The 21,364-nt window shown below is 45.2% G+C and overlaps 1 protein-coding gene across 1 annotated transcript; it reads right to left on the reverse strand.

Moving 5' to 3' along the window:
* Nucleotides 1-417: 417 nt before the first annotated feature.
* COX7A1 (cytochrome c oxidase subunit 7A1) lies at nucleotides 418-2,016 on the reverse strand. Its single transcript, XM_080643703.1, has 4 exons — nucleotides 1,865-2,016; nucleotides 1,145-1,231; nucleotides 960-1,044; nucleotides 418-541 (listed from the first exon to the last, which is right to left on the reverse strand). The coding sequence occupies exons 1-4, from the start codon at nucleotides 1,877-1,879 to the stop codon at nucleotides 486-488; spliced, it is 243 nt and encodes an 80-aa protein (XP_080499829.1). The 5' UTR covers nucleotides 1,880-2,016; the 3' UTR covers nucleotides 418-485.
* Between the last annotated feature and the right edge of the window lie 19,348 nt (nucleotides 2,017-21,364).

The following is a 21,364-nucleotide window of genomic DNA, read 5'->3' on the forward strand; positions in this document are numbered from 1 at the left end:
GTCACCCCGGTTCTGTCTCCCAAGGTCATGTTTGTCCCGCTCTCATCTGTATATGAGTGAGTTTGTTCGTCCCTTGCCTCTTAACTATTTCACCACGACCCACATTTAGCATCTTCCTTCCCCACCCCCCAGAGCCTCTGAAGGGAGAAAAGGGCTGCTATCCCAGGATACATATCCCTGTCCCACTCGAGGACACCACCCTCGGTCACCAAAGCCTGAGGGGCAGGGGTAGCCGAGGGGTACTGTTTGGGGTCCCCAACCCCTCTGGGAAGGCTGAGAGGCAGTGACATCCTAGAACAGTCCCGGTCTAGAATGAGGGGACTCAAGGCTGGGGCAATGGGCTGTCCATAGGACAGAGATTACTTGCTAATGGGAGGATGGTCTGAGGGTGCACACAGAGGCCAGAGCGGGGCTGGGTTCCCTAAGAAGCCAGCACATTTATTGTTGCTTGTTCAAGTCCTTCAGGTCCTGCAGGCTTCTTGGTCTCACTTCTGGTGGGGGAAGGAAGCCCAGCCAAGGCAATACAGACTGTAGACGGTACCTGGGGAGGGAGTGTGGGGGATACAGAATGAGACCCTAATCGCTTCCCTGAACCCCATCTTGGGTTTTTAAGCCCAACTGCAGACTCTCCAATCACCAGTCTGGATCCCAGCCCCAGTTCATGGTTCAAACTCCCTCCTCAAACTGTACTTCAGGTGGGGAATCCCTGGTCCTTGATCCAGACCAGGCCCTGAGCTTTCTACCCAGCTCCTACCAGGGCCCCAGACCCCCTCCTGGGACAAGCCCAAATCCTAGGGAGCTCTCCCCAATATGCTGGCCCGGACTCCAGTACCATCCCCAAACCTGGCCAGCCCAGAACCGAATCCCCTCCCTAAATTCCAGCCCAAGAATCAGCCCCCTTCCTCACTCCAGCTTGAGTTCGCTTCCTGCAGTTCAGGCCGAACAGGCCCTGCACTCACCTCCCAGACACAGTCCCATGGTCAATCGGTAAAGAATGTTGTCGGTTCCCCCGCCCTTCAAATGCACCGGAAGGTCATTGTCCGCCTGATGTTGGGGACGTCCAATAAGAAAAGGGTGCTGGTATTGTGAAGACGGTATCCCCCGCCTCCCTCTGGATCGAGCTTGCAGCCCCCGCCCCACCTACCTGGAAGAGTTTCTGTTTCTCCGCCACTCGGTTCTCCAAGCGGTTCCGAGCTGTTGAGCTGAAGGAGCGAATCAACGCCTGGGAAGCCTGGGGGAAGGCGGTGGATGGGTCTTAGAGGCACCTGGAGGGGTGTCTCGAAGTGGGTCCAGCGGGGGTTATGGGGATGGCCCTATGACTTGAAAGCTTCCCAAAGGCAAGATCAGAGTTGACAGCACGAGTGGGAGAGGGTGGACTGTCAAGAAAGACCCAGAAGGGGACTCGCGCCTGGAGGGTCTGACTTGGAGGTTACGGTAACCCCACTGGTGGTCCGTGAGGTCCAAAAGATTGGCTACCGCTGGACGGTCCTGGAAGAGGAGCGGACCCAAAAGGGAGGCTCAGTCCCCTGAATTAATGGTAGAAGCCCAGGTCCCGGAAATATACCCAATGGAGTTTCCAGACAGCCTAAGAGGTCCGGGAAGGGAAGGGGGTGTTCAGTTCCCAGTGCCTGGGTCCCGAGGTGTTAGGAGCCCTGGACAAAGGGAAGGTCAAACCGGGACTCTGGGCCATGTTAGTGTCCCTGGCTATCTGAGAAGCTCTTGGATTGGGAGGTGAGGGGTGGGGGTCCCAGGCTGTTAGGCGGGAGACTCGAACCCTAAATGGGCTCACGTTCCAGCGCCCCAGATCCCGGGACGTTTAGAGTCTCGTATTGGGGTGAAGGCTTCCGGGATGGGGGGCCCTCACCCGCATGGCCCTCATTCTGCGTCCTCCTTTTCGGCTGGAGTCACCTCCCTTCTCCGGCAAGGACACACGGTGGCCTCCCCTCTTGGTGGATCCCAGGCCACGCCCCGGCTACACTACGAAACAGCTTGGTCTCCGCCTCTGCAAAGTGGGGTGGAGCCGGAAAGAGCCTGCGGCCAGATGCGGATTCGCCCAATAGGCCGGCGGAGGAGACACGCCAACCCCACCCCCGTGCTGAATGGTTGGGGCATCCATCTATTACTCATCTCGGAATTTTCATTGGTCCAAGGGGGAAGGAAAGCGGTTGCAGGGATTACATATTTTGGTTTGTTTCTGCTGAGATAATGCGCCTGGGGCAAGTGCATTTTCTTCAGGTCTTCTCCGATCTCCTACCCTGACTGGTACTGCAGAGCGAGTGAGGTTGGGATGACACCCAACCAACTGAGCCACACCGGCCAGGGCTGGATGAATTTAAAGTTTGTGGATTAGGTAATAACATTATATCAACACATTAATGTCCCTATTTTGATGATTGCATAATGGTTATGTAATAATGTTTTTAGTATTGGGGAGTAAAAGGGTATCATATCTGTAACTTACTGTAAAATGATTAAGAAACAAGATATATATTCATATTCTGTTCGATTCTACTTCTATCTGATTCTGATGTGCAGCCAGGATTAAGCATAGTTTTATCAACCAGTAATAATCCTGGCCTAGTCTAAAAGGTTTTAACAAACTCTTTTAAATAGGGCTTTTATAACAATTAAATTCCCTTAACACTTTCTGCCCTGGCCGGTAACTCAGTTGGTTAGAGCATTGTCCCGTTACACCAAGGTTGTGGGTTCCATTGCTGGTCCGGGCACATACAAGAATCAACCAATGAATGCTATAGGGGAGATAGAGATGCAGTATGTCTCCAGCAGTAAAGGCGTGGGGGAAATGTTGGACTCTATTTAACTTTCTGTGACTGTTTAACTCTCTGTAGCTGCAGGTTTGGCCAACTACCCAGAAAGCTAGAATACCGCCTGAAGGTAAACATCACACTCCAAGAAGAAGGTTAATGAATGTATAGGGTGTGGATAACTGCCTGATGTTATCTGTTAATTTAGACTTGCATTGTACTTTCTGGTTCCCCATGTGACTACCCACCGCATGCTTTTCATATGAACCCTCTATAAAACAGAGACCCTGTCCTGGGATGGTGTGGATATATTACTGATTGGCCACTGCTGGAAGCAAGCAGCTGCTTTGCCTGTTTATGTGTTTCTTCTATTAAGCTCTAAGGAATTTGAATAAGGTTATATGGTTCTTCGGAATCCATCCTGAATTTAGACTTTTGGGGCTTTCCCACAACAAAGGCATAAATAAATGGAACAACAAATTGATGTTTTTTTCTCCCTCTCTCCTTTGCTTTCCCTCTAAAAGCAATCAATCAATAAAAATTAAAGAAAACGAAATCCCTTAACACTTTCAAACTATGCTTGTAAATTGAATATGTTAGATTTTTTCCATTTATAAACTACTAGACGCCTGGTGCACAGATTTGTGCACCAAGGGGGTACCTTGGTCTGGCCTGCACCCTCTCGCAATCTGGGACCTCAGGGGATGTCAGAGAGCCGGTTTTGGCTCAATCCCTGCAGGCCAGGCTGAGGGATCCCACCTGTGCACGAATCTGTGCACCGGGCCTCTAGTATGCATATAAGATATTTGGTTAATCTCTTCCCACCCTCACCTCTCACCCCTTTCTTCTGAGATTCATCAGTCTGTTCCATGTTTCCATTGTAAGGTCTGGGGCTGGGAAAGCAGGAACTTTACACCAATTTCTAAAAAATAACTTTGCTTTCTAGCCTGCTTTAGCCTGCTTGAATAATGAGGAAAATAAATTTAAGCTGTCTGACCTTGTAGGCCAGAGACTAGATATGCCCATAATTTCAATGCCATGCCAGGTGCATTTTTAATTGGATAGAACTGTGTTGTTTTCAAGGCCAGCAGCGAGATAACCACTAAGTGCACATAGGGCTGGCTCTTTAATAAAAAGGGAAGTTCTGCTTGTAGCCTTGCTTAGAATTTGAATTCATTTTCTCTAAGCCCACCGGTGAAGCCCACCGGTGAATAAGTGTGACTCCCTCGGCCTGTGCTCTCGGACCGCGGGACCTCACCCGAGAGCTTTCAATAAACGTGATTTTTCGCTTTTACCCTGCTTGTCTTGGTCAACTTATTGGCTTCAGTCAGATTAAGTCTTATATCTCTGATTAAACCTTACATCCATGCCTGTGGTTTCCACTCCTGCATTGAGCGTCTGCCCCCTGGTGGTCAGTGTGCATCATAGCTACCTGCCTCTTGGCCCATCGGCCAGTTGCTTAGGCTTTTATATATTAGTATATAGATGGTAGGCTTGGAACTGGACAACCAGTGGGTCTGGGCTGTCTGTCACTACTTGAGCCAATTAAGCAGAGACAGGGTTGAATTATATGAGCATTTATTCCAATACTGCTGGCAGTATGGGAGAGCAGCAGGTCATCCACAAAAATCTTCTCTCCACCCCCTACCCACATAAGCTTATATTGGGTAGAGCAAACATTACATGGGGAAGTAGGAATTATAGGCCTGGAGAAGTAGGCAATGAAGGCTGGAGTGGGACTCCATTGTTTGGGCAACAAGGTTGTCAATCTTTCCATGATATTAGGCAATTCTTGAATGAGAATGGACCACATTCCAAGGTTGACTGCCAGGTCCAAGGTTGACTCCCAGGTTCCAGTATCCCAGCCAGGTTAGAATGTCCTTTCTTTAATCAGAACAAGGCAATCACAGTTAACAGAGCATGATTAATATTTCTTATAATTATAGCTAGTCCCCAATATTCTATTTTTGCCCCTAACATTTCCCCACTGCTATTTCTATCATCTGAAGGCTATGAGAGATTAGTTTTAGATGAAAAGTCTCATCCTGCTGGACTGCATTTGCTTCTGCCTTGAAAGCAGTTTACACATTGAACACAGTGAATGCGGGATCTAAAAAAGAGGAAGACATTGAATACAGCAGCAAGTAATTAGGCTACAAAATATAAACAGGAGAAAATTAAAAAGAATTCCTGCAACCCAGACAAGTTGGGTAGCCAGGAAGTTAATGTGGATAGGTCAAATAAAACAAACAAACAAAACCCTTTCTTGTTTTATCTTGGAGACTAGAGGCCCGGTGCACAAAATTTGTGCACGGGGGAGGGGGTGTCCCTTAGCCCAGCCTGCACCCTCTCCAATCTGGGACCCCTCGAGGGATGTCCGACTGCCCATTTAAGCCCGATCCTAGTGAGATCGGGCCTAAACGGGCAGTCGGACATCCCTCTCACAATCCAGGACTGCTGGCTCCCAACTGCTCGCCTGCCTGCCTTCCTGATTGCCCCTAACTGCTTCTGCCTGCCAGCCTGATCATCCCCTAACCACTCCCCTGCCAGCCTGATTGCAACCCTACCAGCCTGGTCACCCCTAACTGCCCTCCCCTGCAGGCCTGGTCACCCCTAACTGCCCTCCCCTGCAGGCCTGGTCACCCCTAACTGCCCTCCCCTGCAGGCCTGGTCCTCCCCAACTGCTCTCCCCTGCAGGCCTGGGTCCCCCCCCCAACTGCCCTCCCCTGCAGGCCTGGGTCCCTCCCAACTGCCTTTCCCTGCAGGCCGGGTCGCCCCCAACTTCCCTCCTCTGCCAACTTGGTCACCCCTAACTGCCCTCCCCTGCAGGCTTGATTGACCCCAACTGCCCTCCCTTGCAGGCCTGGTCCCTCCCAACTGCCCTCCCCTGCTGGCCATCTTGTGGCAGCCATCTTGTGTCCACACAGGGGCAGGATCTTTGACCACATGGGCACAGCCATCTTGTATGTTGGAGTGATGGTCAATCTGCATATTACTCTTTTATTAGATAGGATTAGATAGGATAGAGGCCTGGTGCATGGGTGGGGGCCAGCTAGTTTGCCCTGGAGGGTGTCCCAGATCAGGGTGGGGATTCCCTTGGGGCGTGAGGTGACCTGGGCAAGGGGCCTGTGGTGGTTTGCAGGCCGGCCACGCCCCCTGGCAACCCAAGTGGAGGCCCTAGTATCTGGGGTTTATTTATCTTCTACAATTGAAACTTTGTAGCGTGGAGCAGAGCCGAGCCTTCTTCTTGCTGTGTGGTGGCAGCCATTTTTGGGGGGATTTATGTATCTTTTATAATTGAAACTTTGTAGCCTTAAGCAGAGGCCTGGGCCTGCCAAGGTGTGTGGAAAGCTTGGCTTCCTCCATCACTGGGGGCAACCCTAGCCTCCTGCTCTTTCCAGCTCCTTGGCTGCCGCCATTTCTGTTTGGGTTTATGTATCTTCTATCATTGAAACTTTGTAGCCTTGAGTGGAGGCCTAGGCCAGCAAGGGCAGGCGGAAAGCTTGGCTTCCTCCATTGCCAGGGAAACCCAAGCCTCCCTCCTGCTCTCTGTGGCCGTAGCCATCTTGGTTGGGTTTATTTGCATATTCACTCCTGATTGGCTGGTGGGCGTGGCTTGTTGGTGTAGTGGAGTGATGGTTAATTTGCATATTTCTCTTTTATTAGATAGGATGGTTTCCCCAATTTGTTGAATGTTGTTTTCTATCAATTGAGAATTGTCAGAAAGATTAAAATAGCACATTCCTTTAAATTCCTCACAACCGTGGTTATGCCACAACAACAAATAATCTATTGCTGCCCGATTGATTCTCTAGAACTGCCTCCCTGACCTGGCTCAGCTCTTGATTTATCCCCTGTGTAGCCCTGGAAGTGGCATTCAGGGCTTTTACCATGCCACAAGCCATCCAGGTCACTTCTACATTAAGGGAGCCTCCCATTACCAGCATAACAAAAATGGTTAAAGCAATATAGTCAGCAGGGCTCCACAGGAGTGGATTGTCATTGCAGTTTGGTGTCATGGCCCTGAGAAGGTCTCTTTTTGGTTCACACCCTGTGATGTTTCTGAGGCATAAAGACAGTCACCCGGCCCTGACCGGTTTGGCTCAGTGGATAGAGCATCAACCTGTGGACTGAAGGGTCCCGGGTTTGATTCCAGTCAAGGGCATGTACCTTGGTTGCGGGCACATCCCCAGTGGCAGGTGTGCAGGAGGCAGCTGATCGATGTTTCTCTCCCATCAATGTTTCTAACTCTATCCCTCTCCCTTCTTCTCTGTAAAAAATCAATAAAATATATTAAAAAAAAATAGACCCGAAGGAACAGGGCCCCCTGGGGCTGTTAGCAGGAATATATGAACCTACATATCAGAAATCACCCAACCAGCAGCTTAGTATGTCCATTACTATAATGGAGGGTGAAATCATCAGAACAATTCATATTATAGTTACTAGAGGCCCAGTGCACAAAATTCGTGCACGAGGGAGGGGGGGTGTATGTGTCCCTCAGCCCAGCCTGCACCCTCTCCAATCTGGGACCCCTTGAAGGATGTCCGACTGCCCTAAACAGTCCCTCTCACAATCCAGGACTGCTGGCTCTGAACCGCTCGCCTGCCTGCCTGTATGATTGCCCCTAACCACTTCTGCCTGCCAGCCTGATCGACGCCTAACTGCTCCCCTGCTGGCCCAATAGCCCCTATTTGCCCTACCCTATTGGCATGGTCACTCCTAACTGCCCTCTCCTGCCGGCCTGGTCAGCCCTAACTACCCTCCCTTGCCAGCCTGGTCTCCCCTAATTGCCCTCCCCTGCAGGCCTGGTCCCCCCCAACTGCCCTCCCCTGAGGCCTGGTCCCCCCCAATTGCCCTCTCCTGCAGGTCTGGTCCCCCCCCCCAACTGCCCTCCCCTGCTGGCCTGGTCCCCCCCAACTGCCCTCCCCTTCAGGCCTGGTCCCTCCCAACTGCCCTCTCCTGCAGGCCTGGGTCCCTCCCAACTTCCCTCCCCTGCAGGCCTCGTCTCTCCCAACTATCCTCCCTTGCTGGCCGGATCGTCTTGTGGCAGCCATCTTGTATCCACATGGGGGCAGCCATCTTGTGTGTTGAAGTGATGGTCAATTTGCATATTACCCTTTTATTAGATAGGATTACATACTGAAAGACAATAACTAGAACACTCAGTAAAAGTCTGACATTTGCCACAGGGAACTACTGCAGTAACCTTTAGAGAAAACATCCCTGCATCCTTTTCCCAGACAGTAGGTCCCAACATATAAAGGTCCCTATATGTGACTTCCCAAAATGAATGGAATGATTCTATATATTATCAATAGGTGTTCCAACTCCTACTTGGCAAAATGTAAAGGTCCATTCTACAGAGGTTCCTCCATTGCTAGCTTCAGAGCAATTAGAGTGGTGAGACACACATCTCAGGGTCCTGTTCATTTCTCCTCCAGTTGGCCCATCATTCTTTCTCTGCTTATGTCTAACTGCCTACCACACCCCCCCACTCAAGGATGTTGGCTCTGAATTCTTTCAGAGAAAAGGGGCACAGGGTCTCTTGTGTAACTGCTTCATGCTGAGGAGGGAGGAAGTTTTCCTTCAGAGGCAAGACATCCTTGCTCTCTGTCAGAAGCATGATGAGGATTGAGCATGGAAGGAGGGAGCAATGGTGTCAAGAGGTGGTATTCCCTGAGTACGAGTAGGACTTGTAACCTGTGGAGGCAAACTTTTGTGTTATGAAATTTTGTATATTGGGGTAAAAGCCAGATATAAATTCAGGATCCAGTTCAATTCATAGGTGAAAAATAAAGCTTTGAGTCTAATATTCACAACTGTGTGTTATAGAGTCTACTGAAACACAACCCGCTCCCCCCCACCCCCAAATCACCCTTGTTTTTATTAAGGAGCCAAATTAAGACCAATTTATTTACTGTATTGCTCCCGCCACGGCCCTGGTCCCCTGTCTACCAGCAGTCCCGCTCCTGCCGCTGCTGCTCCCACGTGCTGACAGCGCAGAGCAATTGGGGCCAGTGCCAGCAGCGGGTGTGAGTGGGGCCAGCACCATCAGCAGGTGCAAGCGGCGGCTGCTGCCAGGATCACCCCTCAAGAGCAGGGGGAGGTGGAGAAGCCCTCACAGGTGATCAGGGCTAGCAGCCGCTGCTCGCACCAGTTGATGGCACTGATGGCACTGAGCGGGGCTGGCGCCGGCAGCAGTTGTGAGTGCCAGGCTGGACCGCGATGTCCAGAAACAAAGAATTTTCAATAACCACCAGAGGCTCGCCCTGATGACAGCGACTGGCACCTTGCCTGGGTCTGGTGCCCCCGCTCACCTGCTCCACCATCCCGCTGCAGCCAATGCTGCCATGTTCTGCACTCTGCTGCCTGCTGCCGATGCCGGCCATGTTCCGCGCATGCTCCCTGGTGATCAGTGCACATCATAGTGACCGGTTATTTGGTTCTTCTGCCCTTCGGTCTACTTGCATATTAGGGTTTTATATATATAGATGTTAAGCTCTTGCTAGTCTGAGAACCGGAGGGTCATGGGTTCAAATCCCAGTCAAGGGCACATACCTGGCATGTATCTGTCCTATTTTCCTAGCACTGTTTATTGAATAGACTGTCTTGAATCCATTGTATGCTCTTGCCTCCTTTGTCAAATATTAATTGAGCGTAATGCCTTGGATCAATTTCTGGGTTCTCTGTTCTGTTCCATTGGTCTATATGCCTGTTCTTGTGCCAGTACCAGGCTGTTTTGAGAATAGTCCTTTGTAATATAATTTGATATCTGGTATTGTGATTCCTCCAACTTTGTTCTTTCTCAGGATTGCTACAGCTACTTGTTTTTTTTTTTTTTACTAATAAATCTTTATTGTTCAGATTATTACAGTTGTTCCTCTTTTTTCCCCTGATAGCTCCCCTCCACCCAGTTCCCACCCCACCCTCTGCCCTTACCTTCCCCTCCCACTGTCCTCATCCATAGGTGTACGATTTTTGTCCAGTCTCTTCCCACATCCCCCACACCCCTTTCCCCCAAGAATTGTCAGTCCACTCCCTTTCTATGCCCTGATCCTATTATTATTTTTTTAAATTTTATTTTATTGTTTAAAGTATTACACATAGTAGTACATATATCTCCTTTCCCCCCCCCCCCATTGACCTTCCTCCAGCCTCTCCTACCCCCTGTTGCATGCCGTCATCCCACCCCCCCAGTGTCTTGTGTCCATTGGTTGTGCTTATATGCATACATACAAGTCCTTTGGTTGATCTCGCCCCTGATCCTGGTTTGGCGGTGATGAATTCCTTTAGCTTTTTCCTATCTGTGAAGCTCTTTATCTGACCTTCAATTCTAAATGATAGCTTTGCTGGGTAGAGTAATCTTGGTTGTAGGTCCTTGCTATTCATCACTTTGAATATTGCTTGCCACTCCCTTCTGGCCTGCATAGTTTCTGTAGAGAAATCAGCTGACAGTCATATGGGTACTCCCAGGTAGGTAAACTAACGGTTTTTCTCTTGCTGCTTTTAATATTCTCTCTTTGTCTTTTGCCCTTGGCATTTTAATTATGATGTGTCTTGGTGTGGTCCTCTTTGGATTCCTTTTGTTCGGGGTTCTCTACGCTTCCTAGACTTGTAAGTCTATCTCTTTCACCAGGTAGGGGAAGTTTTCTGTCATTATTTCTTCAAATAGGTTTTCAATATCTTGCTCTCTCTCTTCTTCTGGCACCCCCATAATTCTGATGTTGGTACGCTTGAAGTTGTCCCAGAGGCTCCTTACACTATCTTCGTATTTTTGGATTCTTTTTTTCTTTTAGCTTTTCCAGTTGGGTGTTTTTTGCTTTTTTGTATTTCAAATCTTTGACTTGATTCTTGGGATCCTCTAGTCCAGCCTTGGGCAAACTATGGCCCGCAGGCCGGATCCGGCTGTTCTATCCGGTTCTCTTGCTCTCCCCTCCTCTCCTTTACTTTGAATTTATATTAGTTCACACAAACACTCCATCCATGCTTTTGTTCTGGCCCTCCAGTCCAGTTTAAGAACCCATTGTGGCCCTCGAGTCAAAAAGTTTGCCCACCCCTGCTTTAGTCTATTGTTGGATCTCTGTATATTATTCTTTATTTCAGTCAGTGTATGCTTAATTTCTAGTTGGTCTTTTTTTCATATCCTCGAGGGTCTCACTAAATTTATCGGCTGTTTCTAGAGGATTCTTTTTAAAAAAATATATTTTATTGGTTTTTTTACAGAGAGGAAGGAAGAGGGATAGAAAGTTAGAAACATCGATGAGAGAGAAACATTGATCAGCTTCCTCCTGCACACCCTCTACTGGGGATGTGCCCGCAACCAGGGTACATGCCCTTGACTGGAATCGAACCTGAGACCTTTCAGTCCGCAGGCTGATGCTCTATCCACTGAGCCAAACCAGTTAGGGCTAGAAGATTCTTGAGTAAACTTATAACCGTGGTTTTGAACTCTATATCCAGTAGTTTGCTTTTCTCCATTTCTGTCATTTGTGACCTGTTTCTTTGTCTCCGCATTTTGGCTGCTTCCCTGTGTTGATAGTGTGGATTTGTGTGCTAGGTGTCCTATAGGGCCCAGTGGCTCAGCCTCCCTCATTACCTGAGGTGGACACTCTTGGTACACCCCTTTGCGGGCTGTGTGCACAGTCTTATTGTATTTAAGCCTTGATTGTTGTTGGTATCACTGGTAGGATTTGACCTCCAGGCCAATTGGCTATGAGGATCAGTTGTGTCTATGATAGGGGAACTTCTGTGCTGGAGACACCCTTATGGGGCAAGACTTGCTTCAGTGGGGCTTTGGCACTCACTGAGTCTGGCCCCTGAGTGTGTCCCTTATAGATCTGAAGAGTTGTAATCTGGATGGTCCCACTCTGACCACTGGGTACACTGGCTCTTGGCTGTCCAAGGAGAGAGGTCACCCAGCAGGAGCTACAGAGAGATCTGCAGATTCTTTCTCTTTGTTTGGGGTTTGGAGGTGCCCAGATGAGGCCCAGCTGTGAAGCAATGCAAGCTGCTGCCAAGCCTTGGGTCTTCTTTTGGAGGCTCTGGGGCTCTTTACCCAGCTGCAGTATGTTAGGTTTCAGATTGCAAAGGGGCAGGCCATGCATATGCAAAAGCCTCTGCGCACAGCTTGGGTGGGGTTGTAAATTGGGTGGGGCGGGGTCTCAGGGAATCACCAGGGTGGAGCAAACAGCAATGGCTGACCATCAGCCCTGCCTGGAAGATGTCCCGTGTCTCTGTGTCCCATGGCACTGTGCAGGAACAATGATCACTGCAAACACCTCTGAGAGAAAGCTGCCCTCAAGTTCTGCCCAATACCAGACAGTCCAGTTTCTCCTCGTATGAGTCTGGGTCCCCAGAGTCTCACCCGGAACTGGAGTTCAGTGCAGTCAGGAGCTTGTATCTCCCTCCTGATTGAAAAAGACAACAGTGTACTCAGTTGCCAGCCTTTTCCGCTTGCATGCCTCAGTACCTCTGCACTTCACTTCTGCACCTCCGCACCTCCTCTGAGTCTTAGTGTGCTTTTCTCTTTCCTTCTAGTTGTATAATTTCCACTCAGCCAGCCTTCCCGTGATTCTGGATGATACCCGTTTTGTCTTTTAGTTGTAGTTTTGAAGTGGTTGTGCGAGGCAGCAAGTTCAGGTGTTTACCTATGCCACCATCTTGGTTTTCTTGGGGTCTTTTTGTATTCCATATAAATTTTTAGAGAATTTGTCCTAGGTCTGTGAAATATGTTGTTGTCATTTTAATAGAGATTGCACTGAATCTATAGATTGCTTTGGGTGGTATGGACATTTTAATGATGTTGCTTCTGCCAATCCCTGAACATGGTATATTTTCCTATTTGTTTATATCTTCCTTCATCTCTTTTTTCAACGTCGTGTAGTTTTCTGAGTACAGGTCTTTTACCTCCTTAGTTAACATATTGCAGACGAATCATGAGAATTCTCATGTTTTCATATTACACAGTGTTTTACAAAGTATCATACTTTAAAAAGATATTAGCTTGTAAGAACATGTAATAAATAACTTCAAAATGCAATGGGTATTTAATTTTAAGGCGTTCCTTTAACATTTATGTAAAACATTTTTTTGTACTCATTCAATAGAAACGTATCTGGCCACTGGGTAAAGCTAGCAATAAAACTACCACAGTGTGTTAATATTATTCCTAAGTATTTTAATCCCATGGTAAATGGGATTTTTTTTTTTGTTCCTCTTTCTGTGAGTTCATTATTGGTGTATAAAAATGCCCTAGATTTTGAGGAATTTTGTATCCTGCTAAGTTGCCTAATTTATTTATTAAACCTAATAGTTTTTTTTAAATATATATTTTATTGATTTTTTTACAGAGAGGAAGGGAGATGGATAGAGAGTTAGAAACATTGATGAGATGTGCCTACAACCAAGGTACATGCCCTTGACTGGAATCATTCTGGGACCCTTCAGTCCGTAGGCCAATGCTCTATCCACTGAACCAAACCGGTTAGGGCTAAACCTAGTAGTTTTTTGATGGAGTCTTAGGGTTTTCTATGTACAGTATTATGTCATCTGTGAATAGTGACAGTTTTACTTTCTCCTTTCCAATTTGAATGCCTTTTATTTCTTCTTCTTGTTGGATCACTAAGGCTAGCACTTCTAGTACTATGTGGAACAGGAGTGGTGAGAGTGGGCATCCCTGTCTTGTTCCTATTCTTAGGAGAAATAGTTGTAGTTTTTGCCCATTGAGTATGATATTGGCTGTAGGTTTGTCATATAAGGCTTTTATTATGTTGAGGTATGATCCCTCTATTTCCACTTTGCTGAGAGTTTTTATCAAAAAAAGGTGTTGGCTTTTGTGAAATGCTTTTTCTGCATCAATTGATATGATTTCATGTGATTTTTGTCTTGCAGTAAGTTAATGTGCTGTATCACATTTATTGATTTGTGAATATTGTACCAGCCTTGCATCCTTATAATAAACCCCACTTGGTCATGGTGTATGATCTTTTTAATGTATTGCTGGATGCAATTTGCTAATATTTTGTTGAGGATTTTAGCATCTATATTCATCAAGAATATTGGTCTGTAGTTCTTTTTTTGTAGTGTCTTTATCTGGTTTTGGGATTAGGGTAATGCTGGCTTCATAGAAAGAGCTTGGAAGTGTTCCTTCCTCTTGAAATTTTTGGAATAGTCTGAGGAGGATAGGTGTTAGTTCTCCTTTGAATATTTGTGAAGCCATCAGAACAGGGCTTTTGTTTGCTGGAAGTTTTTTGATTACTGCTTCAATTTCATAAGTAGTTATCAGCCTATTCAGGTTTTCTTATTCTTCCTGTTTGAGTTTTGGAAGGTTGTATTTCTAGGAATATGTCCTTTTCATTGGGGTTGCCCAGTTTGTTCTAATAGAGTTGTTCATAGTATTTTTTTTACAATCCTTTGTGGGGTCGGTTGTTACTTCAATTCTTTCGTTTCTGATTTTGTTTATTTGGGTCCTCTCTCTTTGTTGGTGAGCCTGGCTAGAGGTTCATCAGTCTTTTTTATCCTTTCAAGGAACCAGCTCGTGGTTTCATTGATTTTTTTGTATTCTTTTCGTTTTTGTCTCTATTATTTCCATTCTGGTCTTTATTATTTCCTTCTTTCTGTGTAGTATGGGCTTTTCTTGTTGGTCACTTTCTAATTCTTTAAGTTGTAGGGTTAGATAACTTATTACAAGTTTTTCTTGTTTTTATGAGGTTGGCCTGAAGTCCTATGAGCTTACCTCTCAGGATTGCTTTCACTGTATCCCATAGGTTTTGGATTGTTGTGTTTTCGTTGTCATTTGTTTCCAGGATGTTTTTTTGTTTTGTTTCTTCATTGATCTCTTTGGTAACCCATTCATTGTTTAATAGCATGCTATTTAGCCTCCATGTGTTTTATTGGTTTTGAGTGTTTTTTATTGTAGTTGATTTCTAATTTTATGCCACTGTGATCTGAGAAGGTACTTGATATGATTTTAATCTTGTTGAATTTGTAGAGACTTAGCCTGTGTCCTAACGTGGTCTACCTTTGAAAATGTCACATGTGCACATGAGAAGAATGTATATTCTGTAGCTTTGGGGTGAAATGTTCTGAAGATGTCAATTAGTTCCACCTGATCTAGCGAGTCGTTTAGGATTGCTGTTTCCTTGTTGATTTTTTGTCTAGAACATTTATCCAGTTATGTCAATGGTGTATTAAAGTTCCGTACTATGATTGTATTGTTGTCGATCTCTCCTTGATATCTTCCTGAAGTTTTTTAAATGTATTTGGGTGCTCCTGCATTGGGTGCATATATGCACTGGGGTTATATCCTCTTGTTGTATTGATCCCTTTAGTATTATGAAATGGCCTTCCTTATCTTTTGTTATGGCCTTCACTTTGAGGTCTATTTTGTCAGATATAAGTATTGCTACCCCAGGGTTTTGTTTTTTTTTTTTTTTTTTTTTTTTCATTTCCATTTGCCTGAAAAATTTTTTCCCACCCCTTCACTTTCGGTCTGTGGGAGTAATTTGTTCTGAGGTGGGTCTCTTGTAGTATATATATATATATATATATATATATATATATATATATATATATGTATGTTATGTTTTCTTATCAATTCAACCACCCTATCTTTTGATTGGAGCATTTAATCCATTTATGTACTTTTTTGTTGCCATTGACAGGTACTTGTTTGTTGCCATTTTTATTATTTATTTATTTAACTTTTCTAAATTTTTTATTGATTTCAGAGAGGAAGGGAGAGGGACATAGAGAGATAGTAACATCAGTGATGATAGAGAATCATTAATCGGCTGCCTTCTAAACGTTCCACACTGGGGTTGAGCCCACAACTTGGGCATGTGCCTTGATTGGGAATCGAGCTGTGACCTCCTAGTTCATAGGTCGCTGCTTAACCATGGAGCCATACCAGCCTGGCACCATTTTCATTCTTTTTTTTTTTTTTAACCGAGCTTCTAAGTTTATTGGCAATTATTTATACAACGTAAGTGGTCATTTGTCCAGTTCTGATGCACTCAAACCAGCAGAGTCCATTAGTGATTGCTCTTTATAAATAACTTATGAGAAGCAAGCACAATTGGCAAGGGACCCACATTGAGAATCAAGCATCTTGTCCGCACACCCACTGATGGCACGCAGGCTAGGAGCAGGCAGGCACCAGGTGCTGGTGTAGTGGACATTTCAAGGTACATATGATTTCCTAACGGATAGCAGCTCCAGGGTCTTCACTTGAGACCTGGTTCACATCTGGAACCATCAAGCTCATGCTTTCTGCATCACACCCCTGTTGGAAGCTACCCATTCTCTTCACTATCCGAGAAGTGTAAACAAGGAGCCCAAAACACTGGTGAAACTTGAGCCCTGGTAAGGGCCAGAGCTATGCACCAATTGTTTAGTGGAGACAATGGTAGCTCAAGCAATTTCCTGACCAAATAGTCTCAGAGTAAGTGTTTTTTTTGGAGATAAGGTCTTTATTTTATTTATTTTTTGTTTTTAAAATTTCTTTATTGATTAAGGTATTACATATGTGTCCTTATTCCCCAATTACCCCCCACCTCCCATTCATGCCCCCACCCCCCTATTGTCTGTGTCCATTGATTAAGCTTACATGCATGCGTATAAGTCCTTTGGTTGACATCTCCCCCTTACCCTCACCCTCCCCTACCTTCCCTGAGGTTTGATGTTCTGATTGATGTTTCTCTGTCTCTGGATCTATTTTTGTTCATCAGTTTATGTGTTCATTATATTCCACAAATGAGTGAGATCATGTGATATTTATCTTTCTCTGCCTGGCTTACTTCACTTAGCATAATGCTCTCCATCTCCATCCACGTTGTTGCAAATGGTAAGAACTCCCTCTTTTTTACCGCAGCATAGTATTCCATTGTGTAGATGTACCACAGTTTTTTAATTCACTCATCTGCTGATGGGCACTTAGGCTGTTTCCAAATCTTAGCTATGGTGAATTGTGCTGCTATGAAAATAGGGGTGCATATATCCTTTCTTTTTTTTATTTAATAAATCTTTATTGTTCAGATTATTACAATTGTTTCTCCTTTTCCCCCCCATAGCTACCCTCCACCCGGTTCCCACCCCACCCTCTGCCCTTACCTCCCCCCGACTGTCCTCATCCATAGGTGTACAATTTTTGTCCAGTCTCTTCCTGCACTCCCCATACCCCGTTCCCCCTGAGAATTATAAGTCCACTCCCTTTCTATGCACCTGATTCTATTATATTCACCAGTTTATTCTGTTCCTCAGATTTTTAATTCACTTGATTTTTAGGTTCACTTGTTGATAGATATGTATTTGTTGTTCATAATTTTTATCTTTACTTTTTTCTTCTTCCTCTTCTTAAAGAATATCTTTCAGCATTTCATATAATACTGGTTTGGTGGTGATGAACTCCTTTAGCTTTTTCTTATCTGTGAAGCTCTTTATCTGACCTTCCATTCTGAATGATAACTTTTCTGGGTAGAGTAATCTTGGTTGTAGGTTCTTGCTACTCATCACTTTGAATATTTCTTGCCACTCCCGTCTGGCCTGCATAGTTTCTGTTGAGAAATCAGCTGACAATCGTATGGGTACTCCCTTGTAGGTAATTTACTGTTTTTCTCTTGCTGCTTTTAATATTCTCTCTTTGTCTTTTTATCTTGGCATTTTAAATATGATGTGTCTTGGTGTGGTCCTCTTTGGATTCCTTTTGTTTGGGGTTCTGTGCGCTTCCTGGACTTGTAAGTCTATTTCTTTCACCAGGTGGGGGAAGTTTTCTGTCATTATTTCTTCAAATAGGTTTTCAGTATCTTGCGCTCTCTCTTCTTCTGGCACCCCCATAATTCTGATGTTGGTACGCTTGAAGTTGTCCCAGAGGCTTCTTACACTATCAACTTTTTGGATTCTTTTTTCCTTTTGCTTTTCCGGTTGAGTGTTTTCTGCTTCTTTGTATTTCAAATCTTTGACTTGATTCTTGCGGTCCTCTAGTCTGCTGTTGGGTCTCTGTATAATATTTTTTATTTCATTCAGTGTATGTTTAATTTCTAGTTGGTCCTTTTTCATATCTTCGAGGCTCTCGCTAAATTTATCGGCCTTTTCTAGGATATTCTTGAAAAGCCATATAATCGTGGTTTTGAATTCTATATCCAGTTGTTTGTTTTCCTCCATTTCTTTCGTTTGTGATCTGTTTCTTTGATGCCGCATTTTCACTGCTTCCCTGAGTTGGTAGGGTAGCTTTGTGTGCTAGGTTTCCTATATGGCCCAGTGGGTTGGCCTCCCTAGTTAACCTGAGGTGGACACTCTTGGTGCACCCCTTTGTGGACTGTGTGTTCAGCCTTGTTGTAGTTAAGTCTTGATTGTTGTTGGTATCACTGGGAGGAATTGACCTCCAGGCCAGTTGGCTGTGAGGATCAGCTGTGTCTACGCTGGGAGAAGTTCGCTGCTGGAGACAGCCTTATAGGACCAGACTTGCAAAATTACAAAAGCCTCTGTGCTCAGCTTGGATGGGGCGGAGTCTCAGGGTGGAGCAGACAGTCTTGGCTTCCCGTCAGTCCTGCCCTTGCGCACGTGCCTCCAGACCTCTGCCTTCTGCGGCTCCCCTGAGTTTCCACCTGACAGTCCAGATTCTCCCCGTAAGAGCATGGGTCCCCAGGGGCTCGCCCGGAACTGGGGTTCAGTGCAGTCGGAACTGGGGTTCAGAGCAGTCAGGAGCTTCCAACTCCCTTCCGCTAGTGAAAGCCTGCAGCAACCTCCACATTCAGTCTTCTCTGCGTGCACTCGCATGCCCGCGCCTCCAGACCCCTGCCCACCTCGGCTCCCCTGAGTCTCCGAGTCTCCATGTGCCTTTTTCTCTACCTGACAGTCTAGACTCCCCCTGTATGAGCTTGGGTCCATGGGGTTTCACCACGGAACTCGGCTTCAGTGTAGTCAAAACTGGAGTTCATTGCAATCGGGGGCTTCCTTCCCCCTCCCTCCAGAGAAAGTCAGCCAGGCACTCAGCCGCCCTTCCTCTCTGTGCGTGTGTCTCCGTACCTCAGCCCTTTGCCACTCCTCTGATTCTCAGTGAGCTTTTCTCTTTCCTTCTAGTTGTAGAATTTCCACTCAGCCAGCTTTCCTGTGGTTCTGGATGATGTCCGTTCTGTCTTTTAGTTGTAGTTTTGAAATTGTTCTGCGAGGCAACAGTTTAGGTGCCTACCTATGCCGCCATCTTTGAGAGTTGTTCCATATATCCTTTCTGATTCGTGTTTCTAGTTTCTTGGGATATATTCCTAGAAGTGGGATCACTGGGTCAAATGCGAGTTCCATTTTTAGGTTTTTGAGGAAACTCCATACTGTTCTCCACAGTGGCTGCACCAGTCTACATTCCCACCAGCAGTGCATGAGGGTTCCTTTTTCTCCGCATCCTCGCCAGCACTTGTCATTTGTTGACTTGTTGATAATAGCCTTTCTGACAAGTGTGAGATGGTACTGCATTGTTGTTTTGATTTGCATCTCTCTGATGATTAGTGACTTTGAGCAGGTTTTCATATGTCTCTTGGCCTACCTTCTGTCTTCTTTCGAAAAGTGTCTATTTAGAACAGTTGCCCATTTTTTGATTGGATTGTTTATCTTCTTCTTGTTAAGCTGCATGAGTTCCCTGTAAATGTTGGAGATTAAACCCTTATCATTGATATCATTGGCAAATATGTTCTCCCATGCAGTGGGCTTTCTTGTTGTTTTATTGATGGTCTCCTTTGCTGTGCAAAAGCTTTTTATTTTGATGTAGTCCAATTTGTTTTTCTCTTTCGTTTCCATTGCCCTAGGAGCAGTGTCAGTGAAGAAATTGCTTCGGCATATGTCAGAGTTTTTTCTGCCTGTGGATTCCTCTAGTATTTTTTATGGTTTCTCATCGTATGTTTAAGTCCTTAATCCATTTTGAGTTTATTTTTGTGTATGGTGTAAGTTGGTGGTCTAGTTTCATTTTTTTTTGCATGTATCTGTCCAATTTTCCCAACACCATTTATTTTTTTTTTGTTTTGTTGTTTTTTTTAATATATTTTATTGATTTTTTACAGAGTGGAAGGGAGAGGAGGGATAGAGAGTTAGAAACATCGATGAGAGAGAAACATCGATCAGCTGCCTCTTGCACGCCCCCTACTGGGGATGTGCCCGCAACCAAGGTACATGCCCTTGACCGGAATCGAACCTGGGACCCTTGAGTCCGCAGGCCGACGCTCTATCCACTGAGCCAAACCGGTTTTGGCCCCAACACCATTTATTGAAGAGACTCTCTTGACTCCATTGTATGTTCATGCCTCCTTTGTCAAATATTAATTGATCATAGTGATTTGGGTCGATTTCTGGGTTCTCTATTCTACTTCATTGATCTATATCTCTGTTCTTCTGCCAGTACCAGGCAGTTTTGAGAACAGTGGCTTTGTAATACAGCTTGAAATCTGGTATTGAGATCCCACCTACTTTGTTCTACTTTCTCAGGATTGCTGTGTCTATTTGGGGTCTTTTTTTTAATTTCAGATGAATTTTTGGAGAATTCTTTCTAGGTCTGAAATATGCCATTGGTATTTTATTTTATTTATTTTTATTTATTTAAAAATATATTTTATTGATTTTTTACAGAGAGAAAGGGAGAGGGATAGAGAGTTAGAAACACCGATGAGAGAGAGAAACATCGATCAGCTGCCTCCTGCACACCTCCTACTGGGGATGTGCCTGCAACGAAGGTACATGCCCTTGACCGGAATTGAATCTGGGACACTTCAGTCCGCAGGCCAACACTCTATCCACTGAGCCAAACCGGGTAGGGCTGCCGTTGGTATTTTAATGGGGAGTGCATTAAATCTATAGATTGCTTTGGGTAGTATGGACATTTTAATGATGTTGATTCTCCCAATCCGTGAACATGGTATGTTCTTCCATCTGTTTATGTCTTCCTCTATCTCTTTTATCAGTGTCCTGTAGTTTTCCATGTATAGGTCTTTTACCTCCTTAGTTAAGTTTATTCCTAGGTATCTTAATTTTTTTGGTGTGATGGTAAATGGGATTGCTTTTTTAGTCTCTCTCTCTGTAAGTTCACTATTGGTGTATAGAAATGCCATTGATTTCTTGGCGTTAATTTTGTATCCTGCTACATTGCCGAATTCATTTATTAAGCCTATTAGTTTTTTTATGGAGTCTTTTGGGTTTTTTATGTACAATATCATGTCATCTGCAAATAAGGACAGCTTTACTTCTTCTTTTCCAATTTGGATGCCTTTTATTTCTTCTTCTTATCTAATTGCAATGGCTAATACTTCCAGTACTATGTCGAACAGGAGTGGTGAGAATGGGCATCCCTGTCTTGTTCCTGTTCTTAGGGGAAATGGTTTTAGTTTTTGCCCATTGAGTATGATGTTAGCTGTGGTTTTATCATATATAGCTTTTATTATGTTGAGGTTTGATCCTTCTATTTCCACCTTGTTGAGAGTTTTTATCAAGAAAGGATGTTGGATTTTGTCAAATGCTTTTTCTGCATCAATTGATATGACTATGTGATTTTTATCTCTCAATTTGTTTAAGTGATGTATCACGTTTATTGATTTGCAGATATTGTACCATCCTTGCATTTC

This window comes from Plecotus auritus (genome assembly GCF_963455305.1).
Source record: "Plecotus auritus genome assembly, chromosome: 10".
NCBI classification, from domain to species: Eukaryota; Metazoa; Chordata; class Mammalia; order Chiroptera; family Vespertilionidae; genus Plecotus; species Plecotus auritus.